Consider the following 19,128-nt stretch of genomic DNA (forward strand, 5'->3'; position numbering starts at 1 on the left):
ACCAAGACCCCAAAAAAAGTCAGTTTACATCCCCAGTTTATTTTTTTTTAGGTTTATTTTTGGGGCTTTGTATGCCTTTATTTAGAGACAGGACAGTGGATAGAGACAGAAATCAGAGAGAGAGAGAGGAGGGGAATGACCTGAGGAGGAGCCACAGGTCGGATTTGAACCTGGGCCACCCACTTTGAGGACCGCAGCCTCTGTACATGGGGTGCTTAAACTAACCACTCGGCTACCAGCGCCTCCATTCCCAGTTTAAAATCTGATTATGTTTAGCTACTTCAAGAAACTACAAGGTGAATATATTTTTGAGCTACAGTTTGATGCATGATTATTGTATCTGGGTCTTTAATGCACAGTGTGTGGAGTGTCATGGATTATCACTCTGCAGTGAAGCGACTTCCAAAGAAGAAAGGTAGAAAGCAAATCTCCAAGCTAATGGGCTGATTTGAAAAAGATGACTAAAGGAAGGAGAGAGTTTTAGATTTTTTCTTATTGTGATAAAACATAAAGATATAATGTTGTGATCCTTAGATACTGGTCTTCAGTAAAAACCAGAGACAACATCAGAGAGTCCACACGCTCTTGTGTATATATCAGGACTCGCAGGAGATGAGTGTGTTCAGGTTGCGTTGTGGTTTTCTTTCCACAGGTTCTGTTAGTTTTGTTGCAGAGTTGTGTGGTTTGAGACAGTGAACACAGCATCGGGCTGAAACAGAGACAGATGGACGTCTCCCCGCCTTCTCCCCTGCGAACAGGTTACACAGCAACACATGGCAATGCTCGCCGCCACCGACATCCAAGTGTACAGCGCCCGGCTAGAATGACAACCACATGAGGATGGAGGAGGAGGAAGGTGGGGGGTGATGGGGGGTTAAAACAAGCACCACTCACTCCCTCACTTTTCTCACTTCGCCTTTAAAAGACTGTTACCTTAACAAGTGGCGCACAGGAATAAACGCTTTGGGCTGAGTCTGCAGTGCAATTAAACACTCGGTGGCTATCCCCCTCATGTCTAATTAGCAGTGCTCTTCAGTGAGCGCGCTCTGCCCCGCTCCCCGGGGAACGGGACGATCCCACTCGCCCGTCTGTGCTCACTAATGAAGTGCCAGCTTTTTTTTTCTCTCTCTCTTTCTCTTTCATTGCAGCAAGGAGGGCCAAGTGAAGAGAGTAAGAGGAACGGCGTGCTCTGTGCGGTGGGGGTCGAATGAGGAGCCTTTTTAATACTCACTCCCTCCACCAGCGTCCTGGTCCAGCATTCGTGACCCCGACACAGGGCCACCTACACTGAAGGTCCTGATGAAGACAAACTTTCTACCAAACTAAGCTGGCAGTCACATGAGAATCTAGACAAACGTTTCGGGTGAATTCACGTCAAATCCTATGACGGCTCGTTTTCTTTTTTCAATATTTAAACTCAGACTATAAAATGTCAAAATAATAGTGAGAAATCTCTTTAAGTTCCCAAAAGAACAAAGTGTTTTCAGATGTCTTGTATTTATAGCTTTCAGTCATGTGACCAGCGCTGAGGGCGGGAGGGCAAAAAGAGTTTAGGAAAATAGCTTCCACCATTGAAAACATAGTAGAACTGCAGAACAGGTTTTTTTATTTTTCCATCTCTTCTAAATGACGCATGTTGACATCACCTGACAACCCAAGCAAAACAGAGATAGTAAGATAAACTGCGAGTTTCGGGCACTTGTGACCCTTGCACAGCACACAGGGCGCAACTTTTTTATATTGCAAAAATGACAAAATCCTCGCTGGTGTTACGGTTTAAAAAGTAACCGTGTAAACTGGCGACTTTCATCTGATTGCATCTGTGGTTGTCAGATGTTTTGGATCCTAACGAATGCCTCGTGCAGACAACACAAGCTGAACAAAGAGGCATTAGGTTGGACACTTTCAGTCGTGTTTGAGAGTGATACATAAACGGTGAAAAGCAGTAAATCCTCACTCTTAAGAAGCAGGAGTTTCAGACTGATTGAGATTTTTGCTCCACTTAATTTTAATTTCTGCAGATATTTAATGTGAGAATATTGTCCAACTCATTTCTGGCTGATGCCAGTGGTGATTAATGCACAGCAGCAGTGTTGGTTAGTCTGCTTGAATTGTTGTTCATTTGGATCTGATGTGTGATTTATTGAACGAACTAACACACACTAGTAGCTGTTACGATAATGAAAACGCTCACACCAGATGTAGTCATCAGAGTTTTCTGAAAGCTAGTTTTCTTTGGATGTGATCCATTTGAAGGTCCTCTGGTTTTTATTGTTAGAGCTTAGCTTCACAGATTGTGTTTGCATTCATAATCTGCTGCTTCCTTTTTACAAACAAGTTAACTTTCCTTTCTTACTTGTGAAGAATGACGGATGCTAAATAATGGAGGACCGGGGGTATAAAATGTTGCATATTGAAAAGTGAAGGACAGACATGTTGGTTTTCTGTGTTTTGTCATGTTTTGATACAGAGGACATTTGAAAGAGGGGTCAGAAAAAGCTTTCACTCAACTTAAGACAGAACATTTCTCAACTTACAAGACGTCGGGTAGATTTATCCCTTGCAGGCTGCAATGGGGAAAATTAAGCTATTGTGTTATTGTTCAACTGGAATTCTTAAGATCGTGACATGCACATTGCACAGCACAAAAGACTTCACACACTGCACGTCACAAAACCTCAGGAACGAGAGCTACATGTACACTGTCACAAACACAATCCAAAACAAAAAAACATCTGGATTTTTATGCAGGTGAAGAAAAAGCTGCATGCGCTTCGATTCACTCTCAGAGAGCAGGGCTGAATGATGTTTACAACACAACATTAAAAAACAGAACAGTAAAGAAAAAAGCCCAAAAGCATACACAGAGGTCTGTGTGGAAAGTTTTTATCCTTATAGTGACATGAGCTCTGACAAACATGCAAACCGAATGAGAGCTGAAGGACTGTGGAGCGGTTCAGGATAGACATGCAGAGTCCGGGCTAAAGGTCTTCATCGCTATCTGATCCCCAGAAAATCAGGCAGAAAAAACGACAGAATTTACGAAACACATAATTTGTTTTTTTACAATCCTGCAGCTGTGCCACAGGAAGTAGAGCAGGTCACCGAACCCGTGGCGTTGCAGCCTCTTCCATCAGTTTTTGTGGCTTGGCGTAGGTGCTTTGAGTGATCAGAGGAATTAAAGAGGCCCTTTAGGATTTAGCATCCATCAGCCCTCACTGCCAAACAAAGCCAACTGTACCTTCTCCTCAGGTAAGCCCTCCAAACTCGCTCAGGATAAGTGAGTTACAGACGAGGACATTATTTCTAATACTTAAATAAGGACAGCCAGTAAAAATATAGAAGCATGCCAAACCTTTCTACATCTAGCAACAAGTTAGAAGCATTAAGCATTTACATGACACAACCTGCATTCAAAGGTTAAGTAATCCTTATCGCTATTTTTCATGCTAAGACAATAATCTTGGTTAAAGTGACTCTGGGAGCACTAAAAGTTGTGAGTGAGGAATCACACGTGTCCAAGTTGTCCGCTGCTAGCACTTGGCAACATGGTGTGCAGATATTATTACTAGCATGCGTCAATCAAAGATATCGAAGAGAAATGTCATTTGGAATGAACCAATCAGCTTCTATGATTAAATCTTCTAGTTCATTGTTTGTTTCATTAATCTATACCTTACTTAACTCAGATGAAAAGGCGCTTAGCTACAAATTCTCGGGACTGAATGAAGACCTTTAGCCGGGTTGACCCCCTGCTGGACTTTATACATACGTGTTTTCACACAGTGGTCCCATCCAAGCCGGCGCTGAGAAGCTGGGCATCGGTGGCAGCGTGAGAGGGAGGCTGGGGACTTTAGGAAGAGGAACGCTGGCGAGATTGTTAGTTATTGACCTGCCGGTTCAGAGCGATCGAAGGTGGGAGGGGAAAATGTTGAAAGAATAAGAGAGAGAGAGAAGAAACAGGAAGAAGAGTAAGAGTGTGAATTCTTCACACAGGAGAGTTGTAAAGTATAATAGCAGTCACTTGCTCAATGAAAATTGAAATTGAAATTGACCAATGACACACACCAATAAAAGAGAAGTCACTGCTTCCTTCCATTCATTCCATCTTCTTTCAGTTCAGGTATGTATTGTTTAGGAGTGCTGCTGTCAGTGCATTTTTCCTGCCTGCAGTGTGTCCTTGCTGTGTGTGTTGTTTATTCATCTCTGCCTCCTTTTGTGCTTGGTTTGTTCATAGTCTTTTATTATTTCTCTGACATAAGTGAAGCAGCCAGAGTCACACCTAACAAATAACGGCCGCTGTTAGTAAACAGAAGGTTAATAAAGCCAATAAAATGTGACTAAAACCGTTTGAGCGCACGTCAAGAAGGGTGTTTAATAAATATTCTTTCAAAAACATACCTTTGGAGGCATGGACAATTGTTAAAGGTCCCATATTCTGCAAAATCCACTTCACCATGTTTCTCAAACATTAATATGTGTCCCTATAGTCTGTCTACAAACCCTCCAATGATGAGAAAAGTCCATCCTCTCCATCTTTTGCCTGTTCCACTTGTCAGAAAATGTGTGCTCAAACAGGCCGTTTGGAGATTTTCCCTTCATGACATCACAAAGGGCAGTCATCCCTCCCCTGTGAGTGACACTCCCACAGCTAGGTGTTTGTTCTGCCCTCTGAGTCTGCCTTCACACTGTAAACAATAGGACATGGATCGAGAAAGCCTGACTCACCCAAGCCCTTCCAGAGAATGGCGTGGTCAGACACAGCTCATTTACATTTAAAGGTACAGACACAGAAACAGCCTGTTCTGAGCAGGGCTTAAAATAGAGGGGTTTATAGACATGATCAAATACAGGATCGGCGTGGATTCTGAGCAGGAAATTTCATACACAAGTTTTGCGGACCTTTTAAACTTATTTATTATTGATGAAAAGCAGGATAATATGTGACCTTTAAAAGAAAAAGTTTAATATTTTTATCAAAGCTGCAGGTGGCAATGAAAGGGCCCTTGCATGTTCATTTACGTTGGGGTGTTTTACAGCTGCAGAGTGTGTCCATGTTGACCCACACCTGAAATCTTCATGTGTATTGGACAGTACACATAAAGAGGTACATGTTGTTGGCAGAAGAACATATTCAGTTATCGACAAGTTCAGACCACACAATGTCAATTTCATGTAATTTGGTTAATGTTTGTTGTACACTTCCTTCCCTTCATCTGTGGTCGTAGCTCCAAAACGGTGGTCCTAAGTCGCTCTGTGAGAGAGGATTAAAGATGACTGATCTCAGAGTCTTGTGACCAAAGATAGTCTGCGATAAATATCTAACAGAGTCAGAACTTTGGCACGATCATCTCACAAAGTGAAGGCTTCAACGATTAACGTCAAACAACCAACCAATAAAAATTTAGCAAGAAATCACGCATGAATTGGTGTGACCACACACAGCATTGCTGTCGAAGAATATGCTGACAGGTATGCGACTTCTCCTCACGCTCTCTTTGCAACTCTGGCATCCAAAGTTGGCCTCTTTTCTCTCGCTACACCAGTGTCCAAATTTTACTGGTTTAATTTATTTTCCACGCACATGAACATCACTGTGGCAAGAGCTCCCTTTATGCTGATCGCCATGGCAACCTCAGCTTCATCAAGTTGACGCACATACACTGATAGCGATGTGTGGCATGTTGACTTGACTTGCAGCCTACGATTCACTAGGTAACTGATCAAACAGTGTATGCATGTCTTACCCAACATTGTGAGGTTCGTGTCATCCAGTGTGGTTTGCAATAAACTTATAAGACTGCAAAAATAACACAGTCTTTAAAATTTGGAACTGATTGAACATTGTACATGAAAGTGGCTTTACCAGGCTTCAACATCAGGTGGCGCAATGACTATGCTCAAATGTATGGTCCAGGGTGGGACTATAAGTAAATTATGTAAAATTTGACTGGACCTTGTATAAAGGAGTTACACCAACTTTGTGTTACATGAAGAGACTTTAAGTTTGCCACCCAGCCATGGAGACGCCAATCGACGAAGACCCAGTCTTTAGAATAATGCATCGTCAATTTTCTGTTTTTTAACAGTCTCACAAGAAACATCAAACTTTGACCAAAGACCCTGACCATGCGCTGTGACGAAAACACAGGCTCTGTCAGGACTTTTGTCAAGCTCATGAAATTCAGGGCAGATGTGTTTCTAGGACATCTAGGGAGCACTGTTGAATTTAATTGTGAAATCTGTGCGTTTGTTTAACCTTGGCAGCCAACGACCTTACAGAACTGACATGATTTAAGGTAACCTTTCATTTAGTTATGTAATCTAGAGAAGAGCTGACTACAGGAACTTGTTAGCTTGCAGTCTAAGGTCTGATAGCCAATGGAAACGGAGAAGGATCACCAAACACCTCAGCTCAACTGTATAGTGTTACAAATGATTTTGTTGTCAAAAGTTTACAAAAGGTTTACAAGAAATTTACAAATGATTTTATATATTGTAATAGCTTATTATACTGTATTATTTAAGTTGTTGCTAGTTCTGCGTTATTTCCTTGTTAATTGTTTAGCACCAATACACCAAGTCAAATTCCTTGTATGTGTAAATGTACTTGGCAATAAAACCCGATTCTGATTCTGATGAAGCCAGCATAATAAAGTCAGGTTTACATACGCCCAAGGGCCACGGATGGAAAGAAATATGTTTATCCTGAGAACCAGTTTTTCCGTCAAGTGAACTCGTACTTTAGGCTACAGACACAAAGGAACTTTATCAAGTGAAGAATATACACACTTATGGGAGATGCCCTTCAATTATAAAGCAATTAAATAACTGCTTGGCAGTCTGCACAGTTTTCACAAAAATAAGAGACATTTAAAGAGGAAACTTGGTGCAAGGACACACTTTCATTGCTAAGTGTACTCATAACTTATTTCAGTTAAGTTGGAGAGATATTTACATATTTGGTCTTCCTGAGAAATAACTCATCTGCAGAGCATTGCTTTTACTAAATCTACAGCTTTCAACAACCACAGTGAGTCAGACAGCTGGATTATCAGTATGAGCTGTCTTCAACTAACATTGGCTTCTATGCTCAGATGGCAGGGACTAGTGTGTGCAGAGACCCCTCCAAAAGTGTCTCGGGATCTCACGACACTTTTGCAAGATCTCTTAGAAAGCTGTTGTGAGGTCTCTCTAAAGTCTATTGGGAGTAACCTTAAGCAATGAACCTCAATGGCCCTCAAGCAACACAATATTTAAAAAAAAGAAGAAGTAATGTTCTCACTAACTTGCATTTGTTGTGAATTCTGACCTGAATACAGAATTTGCGGTCCAATAATAAAAAGGCTTGTTGGATTTTGTACCATTGATGGGGGAGGTGATGCAATGAGCCAGCTTGTTTTTTGCTAGAAAGCCAACCTCCCTGCAATGAACTGTACACTGTGCATTTGTGGATCCTGGGCAGCTTAGGACAAGTCAACAATTTTGAAAAATGCTGATGCCAGTGTTCCCAGGAATCCTAAAACTCACATCCTGTAATCTCCTTTTATAACCCTTGAGTGTAAATAAGAAGATCGACAAATAGATTGAAAAAGCCCAAACACTTGGAACCGTGCCATGAGCAGCTTCTATAAAAGCAGAGTGGTTCTCTGATGCTCATCATTCAGCTTCACTGAGAAAACTACCTTTTTGGTGTTTCCTTCCAGTTCTACTCTGAAGCTAACCATCTGCAGCATCATGTATCTGTGGTTCAGCAGTCTTCTTCTGGCGGTGGGGTTGTTTCAGAGGTGCTCGGCTCTGACTCCTGAAGAATGCCAACCCTTGGTTGAACCTTTTTCTACTTTTACACCGGTAAGCCTTCCTCTGATTCCCATCTGGGTCTCTAGGTTAGCATCGGCAATGAGGTCGTGGGTTATAGGTTTTGATATGATTATTGAGGCTTCTCAACAGTCTTGATCATTACTACTATCGCTACGTTTCTAGTATTTGCTGGAAGGATGGGTCTACTTCACTGACTTTATGTTTGTCTACAGAGTTACGATGGACGGTGGAACTACATCATGGGTTTCATTGATAGTGAACCTTTTAAAGCCTTGAAGAGGTCAGCCAAGAGCATGTGGATTAAATTCTCTCCAAACCCGTCGAGCCCCAGAGATTTTGTTGAGAGTATCGGGATCAGGCAGTGAGTATATAACAGTGCAACATCAGCTGCAAAAACATCAAACATAAAGATTAAAATAAACAAAGAGAGGAAAGAAATCTCCCTCAAACACATTAAAACCAGCTAAAGATGGTCACCATCTTTGTTGATAAGCTGCTTCAGGTTCACCTTGTTCCTAATCATCCACCCAAATCAACCGCTATGCAGATGACACTATCTATTATCCCTCTGAGAAAAATACTCTCTAATAAATGGCAACAAACAACAGCTGAGATGCATCCTTTGATGCACATCTTTGCTAGGCTAGGCCTGTTATTACTACCAAGGAGATTCCTCTCCAAGCATGTTCAAAACTCCAGTCCTGGACAGGGTTTTTCTTCATGGTCTTCAACCTCCCAATGACATACATAAAGTCGCCTTTCCTTTTCTCGTTTTTTCACAGCCCTGGATATTGCAAGTACGCATCTTCCCCTGTCGCTATTGTGACCAACACTGCAGTAGTCTCAAGTAAGTTGCCTGTTTTTACATAACACTGGAGCTTGTAAATGTTTGTTCTTTTAGTCAGTGAATGATAGAAGTCATGAATGAAAGAGTTTTGTCTAGTCGTCTAAACTTATGGAGTTGATGTCAATTTATCCATCTGTATTTGAGACTCGTACCGAGCTAAACAGTGTCTGTTTCAGATAAAAGTGTTGTTGTTTTAATTTGTATTTTACTTTATGTCGTCAGAGTCCAACTTCACCTGCACGTACCGTTCTCTGCCAACTTGTGAGGACTGTCTGGTCTACACCGTCGACAGCATAAACACCAACAATGCACTTCACATCATGAACATCACCAACCCCACAACCATTCATGAGGTCAAACAATATCGGGCTGTTTACCTGATGGGTAAGAGGAACAAGTCTGAGAGAAAATAACTCCTTTTACATCTGAAACATTTCTTCATTTTATTCAATTTTTATTTACAGCCAAAGAGACGACTGTCAAGGCTTCGGAGCTGGAGCGCTTCAAGAAGCAAGCAAGATGTCTGGGTTTCACATGGGATCCAGACTTCTACTACAACCCCAAGAATAGTGCGTCCCCCTTTAAACTTGTCGGACTAAACATTGAAATGGAGACTGTGATTGAAGACAACACTGAATTATGTCTCTCTTTTTTCTCTCTGCAGCTTTCTGTGAAAAAGGCGTTGAACATGAAGATGTACACGAACATGACAAAGTACGAGGACATGACAATGCACATGAACATGAAGATGATTAATGGCAATCTTCAGCTGAAGTGTTGACAAACTTGCTTGACAAATAATTTAAACTTATTTTTTTGAAATAAAGACACGATAAAATGACCTAAATGTATCGACTGTGTTTGTTTCAATCCAATACAGAGAGGGCGTGTTTGAAGAGATATGATGTAAAGATACTTTAGGAGCAGGTACATTCAGATGTAGTAACAGCAGCAGGACATTAGTTATATTATCGCAGCAAAATTGATATAGCTACTAGCTGATTAATATTCTTTAAAAAAAAATAATGTTTCTATTTAAATATACTATAGTGTCAAGTTGGAAGTCCAAGGGGCAGTCGCATCTGGGACCTGTCTAACCTCATTTTGAAAGTTAAATGGCACACAATACATGCAAAAATGAGGACCCAAGGCACATTAAAACATGCGCCATTTCACAAGACCAGCATGCCCATGATAGATAGAATGGCGCATGTTCCATTTCTATTAATACAAAGTGTACACTGGACAGGAATAACCTGCTGCATTGTGGGACACTGTGCCCTGAGATTGTAGTCATGTAAGACTCATAGCAGGTGCCCTAAAACCCACATTTTGCAGGAGTCTTTTATCAGCATTTTGAGTGTTAAGTGTGGATTTAATTGAACTTGCACCAAAAACTGTACCACTTACATTTGCTGAATAAACTTGTACTGCAATACATTTGGCAGAAGAAAAGACCAAGAGTTGGACACACAACACTTCTCTCAACCTAACAACATGGTGAACTTGGCCTGCCAATTCTGAATAAGTATTGCCGGGCAGCCCAATTACAGACACTGGTGAATTGATTAAAATCTGGATACAAGATGGGTACAAACTGAACAAAATCCAATGACAATGACCTCGCTCCAACCAATAATATTCCTGAGTTCAAAACATCCGAAGAAAGTGAAGATTAAAAACAGCTGGATAAATGACACACTAAATGTGTGGATTAATAAGAGTTGGGGGGAGGACGTAACTCTATTTCAAGGGCTATGCCAATAACAGGAAATTCAGACTTTAACCATCTCTGAGTGATGGGGGCTTCGTTAGGCGGGCAGACTTGTGCCTCCTTGCTATTAACAAGTCACTGGAAGGAGATCATTTGAAATCCTCTGCACAAATACAACAAGTCTTTGGGTTGTCTTCAAAAGATCCATTCAGATACTTCCCAACCTTAATTGATTGACGAATTAACCTGGAATCTTTTAAAAAGAAAACACATAACATATTCATGAACCATTTTACAATTAGATGAACCTGGAGATACCTTTGACTTTAGAAAAAATGGAAGTTGGACGCTAATGTGATAACAGAGGATAACGAGTGAAAAGAAAGCCACATAAGCGGTCTGATGGCCATCATGAATACATTCACAAAGCAGTCAGAGAAAAATTATGTTTCAGCAGTTTTTCACAATCAAGTTTTCTTTAGTATCAATATGATCTAGTGACAGTTGTTTGACCCTCCATGAGTACACTGAAAAAAGCTAATTTAGCATATTTTAAATGGAGTATGATCAATGTCTTCAGGAATTTCTGAGAAATATGATGTGAACATATTCAATTACTCAGAACTATACAACAAAAAAAAACACATTTCAAGTTGCCGCAAAATCAGTATAATTGAACATTTTAAAATGGATTTGTTTAAGCAATCACTCTTTTCAGATATGAGACATTTAGGTCCATGTGGAGGTAAGGCATCAAGTCTGTGTTTTTTTGACAGAAAGTTGGCAGTCCTATGATGAACTCTATACCTTGTGCATTTGCATCGTTGGCAGTCGAGGACAAGTCAACAAATCTGTTAATGTTAAAAAAACAAAACTGCTTTCCTAGAAATCCTAGAAGAACAGCACCTGGAATCTCATTTCAACCCCAAATGAAACCAGGTTGATGTGAAATATCCTTTACTGAACTTTGGGCAATATGTTTAGGTCTATAAAAGTCTATCAATGACTAAAAGCCAAAAGACTTGTAAGCTTCTGTTGTGTTGCTCCAGTTCTATCCTACTGGTTTTTTCTATTGTTTTCTTTGTAAAAACCTGTTCTTTAAAGAAAACAAAAGAAGCAGTAAAATGAAGCTTGTAACAGCAGGACAGAGGATAATCAATTTGTTGGCCATCTTGGCCAAACAGCTACCAAATGTTAGCTAGCTGAACTGGTTAGCCACTTTGCGATACATGTAGCTACATACAACATGTTGCTATCATAAAAAGTAAGCCTTGGTCATGAGCTTGCTTGAGTACAATGTACTGAAAACTGACCTGGATTAAATGGGGAATTCAGGGCAGGCTGTTTTTCTAGGAAATCTCAGAGCACTTGACTTTAACTCTGTACTCTGTGTATTTGTTTAACCTTGGCAGCCTATGACATCACAGAACCGACATCATTTAAGGTAACGTTTCGTTTCGTTATGTAATCGAGTGTAGAGTTGACTGCTGGAAAGATGAAGGACTACAATCACAGTTGTTATCCATATTCAGGCCTTTTCCATGGCTTACCATGACAAAAAGCCAAACTCAATGACTTGATTGTTAGCTTGCTATCTAATGTCTGCTAGCCAACAAAAAAGTAGTAGGGTCAGCAAACTTGAGATGCATCAGCTCAACTGCAAATGTGTTAAAGAAATTATGCCAGCATAATGAAGTCAGTTTCAGAAAAAAAAGGTCTCGGATTTGTTGTGAATTTTGACCTGAATACAGAATTTGCGGTCGAGTAATGGATTGCGTGTTGGATATTGTACCATTAAGTGCAGAGTTCATGCAGCCAGTTTGTTTTAGCTAAAAAGCCAAACTCCCTGCAATGATTTGTACACTGTGCATTTGTGGATCCTGGGCAGCTTAGGACAAGACAACAATTTTGAAAATGCTGATGCCAGTGTTCCCAGGAATCCTAAAACTCACATCCTGTTATCTCCTTTTATAACCCTTGAGTGTAAATAAGAAGATCGACAAATAGATTGAAAAAGCCCAAACACTTGGAACCGCGCCATGAGCAGCTTCTATAAAAGCCGAGTGGTTCTCTGATGCTCATCATTCAGCTTCACTGAGAAAACTACCTTTTTGGTGTTTCCTTCCAGTTCTACTCTGAAGCTAACCATCTGCAGCATCATGTATCTGTGGTTCAGCAGTCTTCTTCTGGCGGTGGGGTTGTTTCAGAGCTGCTCGGCTCTGACTCCTGAAGAATGCCAACCCTTGGTCGAACCTTTTTCTACTTTTACACCGGTAAGCCTTCCTCTGATTCCCATCTGGGTCTCTAGGTTAGCATCGGCAATGAGGACGTGGGTTATAGGTTTTGATATGATTATTGAGGCTTCTCAACAGTCTTGATCATTACTACTATCGCTACGTTTCTAGTATTTGCTGGAAGGATGGGTCTACTTCACTGACTTTATGTTTGTCTACAGAGTTACGATGGAAGGTGGAACTACATCATGGGTTTCATTGATAGTGAACCATTTAAAGCCTTGAAGAGGTCAGCCAAGAGCATGTGGATTAAATTCTCTCCAAACCCGTCGAGCCCCAGAGATTTTGTTGAGAGTATCGGGATCAGGCAGTGAGTATATAACAGTGCAACATCAGCTGCAAAAACATCAAACATAAAGATTGAAATAAGCAAAGAGAGGAAAGAAATCTCCCTCAAACAACAGCTGAGATGCATCCTTTGATGCACATCTTTGCTAGGCTAGGCCTGTTATTACTACCAAGGAGATTCCTCTCCAAGCATGTTCAAAACTCCAGTCCTGGACAGGGTTTTTCTTCATGGTCTTCAACCTCCCAATGACATACATAAAGTCGCCTTTCCTTTTCTCGTTTTTTCACAGCCCTGGATATTGCAAGTACGCATCTTCCCCTGTCGCTATTGTGACCAACACTGCAGTAGTCTCAAGTAAGTTGCCTGTTTTTACATAACACTGGAGCTTGTAAATGTTTGTTCTTTTAGTCAGTGAATGATAGAAGTCATGAATGAAAGAGTTTTGTCTAGTCGTCTAAACTTATGGAGTTGATGTCAATTTATCCATCTGTATTTGAGACTCGTACCGAGCTAAACAGTGTCTGTTTCAGATAAAAGTGTTGTTGTTTTAATTTGTATTTTACTTTATGTCGTCAGAGTCCAACTTCACCTGCACGTACCGTTCTCTGCCAACTTGTGAGGACTGTCTGGTCTACACCGTCGACAGCATAAACACCAACAATGCACTTCACATCATGAACATCACCAACCCCACAACCATTCATGAGGTCAAACAATATCGGGCTGTTTACCTGATGGGTAAGAGGAACAAGTCTGAGAGAAAATAACTCCTTTTACATCTGAAACATTTCTTCATTTTATTCAATTTTTATTTACAGCCAAAGAGACGACTGTCAAGGCTTCGGAGCTGGAGCGCTTCAAGAAGCAAGCAAGATGTCTGGGTTTCACATGGGATCCAGACTTCTACTACAACCCCAAGAATAGTGCGTCCCCCTTTAAACTTGTCGGACTAAACATTGAAATGGAGACTGTGATTGAAGACAACACTGAATTATGTCTCTCTTTTTTCTCTCTGCAGCTTTCTGTGAAAAAGGCGTTGAACATGAAGATGTACACGAACATGACAAAGTACGAGGACATGACAATGCACATGAACATGAAGATGATTAATGGCAATCTTCAGCTGAAGTGTTGACAAACTTGCTTGACAAATAATTTAAACTTATTTTTTTGAAATAAAGACACGATAAAATGACCTAAATGTATCGACTGTGTTTGTTTCAATCCAATACAGAGAGGGCGTGTTTGAAGAGATATGATGTAAAGATACTTTAGGAGCAGGTACATTCAGATGTAGTAACAGCAGCAGGACATTAGTTATATTATCGCAGCAAAATTGATATAGCTACTAGCTGATTAATATTCTTTAAAAAAAAATAATGTTTCTATTTAAATATACTATAGTGTCAAGTTGGAAGTCCAAGGGGCAGTCGCATCTGGGACCTGTCTAACCTCATTTTGAAAGTTAAATGGCACACAATACATGCAAAAATGAGGACCCAAGGCACATTAAAACATGCGCCATTTCACAAGACCAGCATGCCCATGATAGATAGAATGGCGCATGTTCCATTTCTATTAATACAAAGTGTACACTGGACAGGAATAACCTGCTGCATTGTGGGACACTGTGCCCTGAGATTGTAGTCATGTAAGACTCATAGCAGGTGCCCTAAAACCCACATTTTGCAGGAGTCTTTTATCAGCATTTTGAGTGTTAAGTGTGGATTTAATTGAACTTGCACCAAAAACTGTACCACTTACATTTGCTGAATAAACTTGTACTGCAATACATTTGGCAGAAGAAAAGACCAAGAGTTGGACACACAACACTTCTCTCAACCTAACAACATGGTGAACTTGGCCTGCCAATTCTGAATAAGTATTGCCGGGCAGCCCAATTACAGACACTGGTGAATTGATTAAAATCTGGATACAAGATGGGTACAAACTGAACAAAATCCAATGACAATGACCTCGCTCCAACCAATAATATTCCTGAGTTCAAAACATCCGAAGAAAGTGAAGATTAAAAACAGCTGGATAAATGACACACTAAATGTGTGGATTAATAAGAGTTGGGGGGAGGACGTAACTCTATTTCAAGGGCTATGCCAATAACAGGAAATTCAGACTTTAACCATCTCTGAGTGATGGGGGCTTCGTTAGGCGGGCAGACTTGTGCCTCCTTGCTATTAACAAGTCACTGGAAGGAGATCATTTGAAATCCTCTGCACAAATACAACAAGTCTTTGGGTTGTCTTCAAAAGATCCATTCAGATACTTCCCAACCTTAATTGATTGACGAATTAACCTGGAATCTTTTAAAAAGAAAACACATAACATATTCATGAACCATTTTACAATTAGATGAACCTGGAGATACCTTTGACTTTAGAAAAAATGGAAGTTGGACGCTAATGTGATAACAGAGGATAACGAGTGAAAAGAAAGCCACATAAGCGGTCTGATGGCCATCATGAATACATTCACAAAGCAGTCAGAGAAAAATTATGTTTCAGCAGTTTTTCACAATCAAGTTTTCTTTAGTATCAATATGATCTAGTGACAGTTGTTTGACCCTCCATGAGTACACTGAAAAAAGCTAATTTAGCATATTTTAAATGGAGTATGATCAATGTCTTCAGGAATTTCTGAGAAATATGATGTGAACATATTCAATTACTCAGAACTATACAACAAAAAAAAACACATTTCAAGTTGCCGCAAAATCAGTATAATTGAACATTTTAAAATGGATTTGTTTAAGCAATCACTCTTTTCAGATATGAGACATTTAGGTCCATGTGGAGGTAAGGCATCAAGTCTGTGTTTTTTTGACAGAAAGTTGGCAGTCCTATGATGAACTCTATACCTTGTGCATTTGCATCGTTGGCAGTCGAGGACAAGTCAACAAATCTGTTAATGTTAAAAAAACAAAACTGCTTTCCTAGAAATCCTAGAAGAACAGCACCTGGAATCTCATTTCAACCCCAAATGAAACCAGGTTGATGTGAAATATCCTTTACTGAACTTTGGGCAATATGTTTAGGTCTATAAAAGTCTATCAATGACTAAAAGCCAAAAGACTTGTAAGCTTCTGTTGTGTTGCTCCAGTTCTATCCTACTGGTTTTTTCTATTGTTTTCTTTGTAAAAACCTGTTCTTTAAAGAAAACAAAAGAAGCAGTAAAATGAAGCTTGTAACAGCAGGACAGAGGATAATCAATTTGTTGGCCATCTTGGCCAAACAGCTACCAAATGTTAGCTAGCTGAACTGGTTAGCCACTTTGCGATACATGTAGCTACATACAACATGTTGCTATCATAAAAAGTAAGCCTTGGTCATGAGCTTGCTTGAGTACAATGTACTGAAAACTGACCTGGATTAAATGGGGAATTCAGGGCAGGCTGTTTTTCTAGGAAATCTCAGAGCACTTGACTTTAACTCTGTACTCTGTGTATTTGTTTAACCTTGGCAGCCTATGACATCACAGAACCGACATCATTTAAGGTAACGTTTCGTTTCGTTATGTAATCGAGTGTAGAGTTGACTGCTGGAAAGATGAAGGACTACAATCACAGTTGTTATCCATATTCAGGCCTTTTCCATGGCTTACCATGACAAAAAGCCAAACTCAATGACTTGATTGTTAGCTTGCTATCTAATGTCTGCTAGCCAACAAAAAAGTAGTAGGGTCAGCAAACTTGAGATGCATCAGCTCAACTGCAAATGTGTTAAAGAAATTATGCCAGCATAATGAAGTCAGTTTCAGAAAAAAAAGGTCTCGGATTTGTTGTGAATTTTGACCTGAATACAGAATTTGCGGTCGAGTAATGGATTGCGTGTTGGATATTGTACCATTAAGTGCAGAGTTCATGCAGCCAGTTTGTTTTAGCTAAAAAGCCAAACTCCCTGCAATGATTTGTACACTGTGCATTTGTGGATCCTGGGCAGCTTAGGACAAGATAACAATTTTGAAAATGCTGATGCCAGTGTTCCCAGGAATCCTAAAACTCACATCCTGTTATCTCCTTTTATAACCCTTGAGTGTAAATAAGAAGATCGACAAATAGATTGAAAAAGCCCAAACACTTGGAACCGCGCCATGAGCAGCTTCTATAAAAGCCGAGTGGTTCTCTGATGCTCATCATTCAGCTTCACTGAGAAAACTACCTTTTTGGTGTTTCCTTCCAGTTCTACTCTGAAGCTAACCATCTGCAGCATCATGTATCTGTGGTTCAGCAGTCTTCTTCTGGCGGTGGGGTTGTTTCAGAGCTGCTCGGCTCTGACTCCTGAAGAATGCCAACCCTTGGTCGAACCTTTTTCTACTTTTACACCGGTAAGCCTTCCTCTGATTCCCATCTGGGTCTCTAGGTTAGCATCGGCAATGAGGACGTGGGTTATAGGTTTTGATATGATTATTGAGGCTTCTCAACAGTCTTGATCATTACTACTATCGCTACGTTTCTAGTATTTGCTGGAAGGATGGGTCTACTTCACTGACTTTATGTTTGTCTACAGAGTTACGATGGAAGGTGGAACTACATCATGGGTTTCATTGATAGTGAACCATTTAAAGCCTTGAAGAGGTCAGCCAAGAGCATGTGGATTAAATTCTCTCCAAACCCGTCGAGCCCCAGAGATTTTGTTGAGAGTATCGGGATCAGGCAGTGAGTATATAACAGTGCAACATCAGCTGCAAAAACATCAAACATAAAGATTGAAATAAGCAAAGAGAGGAAAGAAATCTCCCTCAAACAACAGCTGAGATGCATCCTTTGATGCACATCTTTGCTAGGCTAGGCCTGTTATTACTACCAAGGAGATTCCTCTCCAAGCATGTTCAAAACTCCAGTCCTGGACAGGGTTTTTCTTACATGGTCTTCAACCTCCCAATGACATACATAAAGTCGCCTTTCCTTTTCTCGTTTTTTCACAGCCCTGGATATTGCAAGTACGCATCTTCCCCTGTCGCTATTGTGACCAACACTGCAGTAGTCTCAAGTAAGTTGCCTGTTTTTACATAACACTGGAGCTTGTAAATGTTTGTTCTTTTAGTCAGTGAATGATAGAAGTCATGAATGAAAGAGTTTTGTCTAGTCATCTAAACTTATGGAGTTGATGTCAATTTATCCATCTGTATTTGAGACTCGTACCGAGCTAAACAGTGTCTGTTTCAGATAAAAGTGTTGTTGTTTTAATTTGTATTTTACTTTATGTCGTCAGAGTCCAACTTCACCTGCACGTACCGTTCTCTGCCAACTTGTGAGGACTGTCTGGTCTACACCGTCGACAGCATAAACACCAACAATGCACTTCACATCATGAACATCACCAACCCCACAACCATTCATGAGGTCAAACAATATCGGGCTGTTTACCTGATGGGTAAGAGGAACAAGTCTGAGAGAAAATAACTCCTTTTACATCTGAAACATTTCTTCATTTTATTCAATTTTTATTTACAGCCAAAGAGACGACTGTCAAGGCTTCGGAGCTGGAGCGCTTCAAGAAGCAAGCAAGATGTCTGGGTTTCACATGGGATCCAGACTTCTACTACAACCCCAAGAATAGTGCGTCCCCCTTTAAACTTGTCGGACTAAACATTGAAATGGAGACTGTGATTGAAGACAACACTGAATTATGTCTCTCTTTTTTCTCTCTGCAGCTTTCTGTGAAAAAGGCGTTGAACATGAAGATGTACACGAACATGACAAAGTACGAGGACATGACAATGCACATGAACATGAAGATGATTAATGGCAATCTTCAGCTGAAGTGTTGACAAACTTGCTTGACAAATAATTTAAACTTATTTTTTTGAAATAAAGACACGATAAAATGACCTAAATGTATCGACTGTGTTTGTTTCAATCCAATACAGAGAGGGCGTGTTTGAAGAGATATGATGTAAAGATACTTTAGGAGCAGGTACATTCAGATGTAGTAACAGCAGCAGGACATTAGTTATATTATCGCAGCAAAATTGATATAGCTACTAGCTGATTAATATTCTTTAAAAAAAAATAATGTTTCTATTTAAATATACTATAGTGTCAAGTTGGAAGTCCAAGGGGCAGTCGCATCTGGGACCTGTCTAACCTCATTTTGAAAGTTAAATGGCACACAATACATGCAAAAATGAGGACCCAAGGCACATT

The 19,128-nt window shown here is 40.2% G+C and overlaps 1 protein-coding gene across 6 annotated transcripts in view; it reads right to left on the reverse strand.

Annotated features, from left to right (window-relative positions):
- cadps2 (Ca++-dependent secretion activator 2) overlaps window positions 1-19,128 on the reverse strand; it is a 289,863-nt gene that overhangs the window by 24,103 nt on the left and 246,632 nt on the right. For 4 of the 6 annotated variants that reach the window (XM_065956845.1, XM_065956844.1, XM_065956847.1 and 1 more), the window contains exons 20-21: window positions 3,773-3,892; window positions 2,538-2,567 (exon numbers count right to left, since the gene is read on the reverse strand). The exons of the other annotated variants lie outside the window; for them this stretch is intronic. In XM_065956845.1, coding sequence (XP_065812917.1) covers window positions 2,538-2,567; window positions 3,773-3,892 — 150 coding nt within the window. The remainder of the gene's footprint in view (window positions 1-2,537; window positions 2,568-3,772; window positions 3,893-19,128) is intronic. 6 annotated transcript variants of the gene reach the window in all.

This window comes from Labrus bergylta, chromosome 7 (assembly GCF_963930695.1).
Source record: "Labrus bergylta chromosome 7, fLabBer1.1, whole genome shotgun sequence".
NCBI classification, from domain to species: Eukaryota; Metazoa; Chordata; class Actinopteri; order Labriformes; family Labridae; genus Labrus; species Labrus bergylta.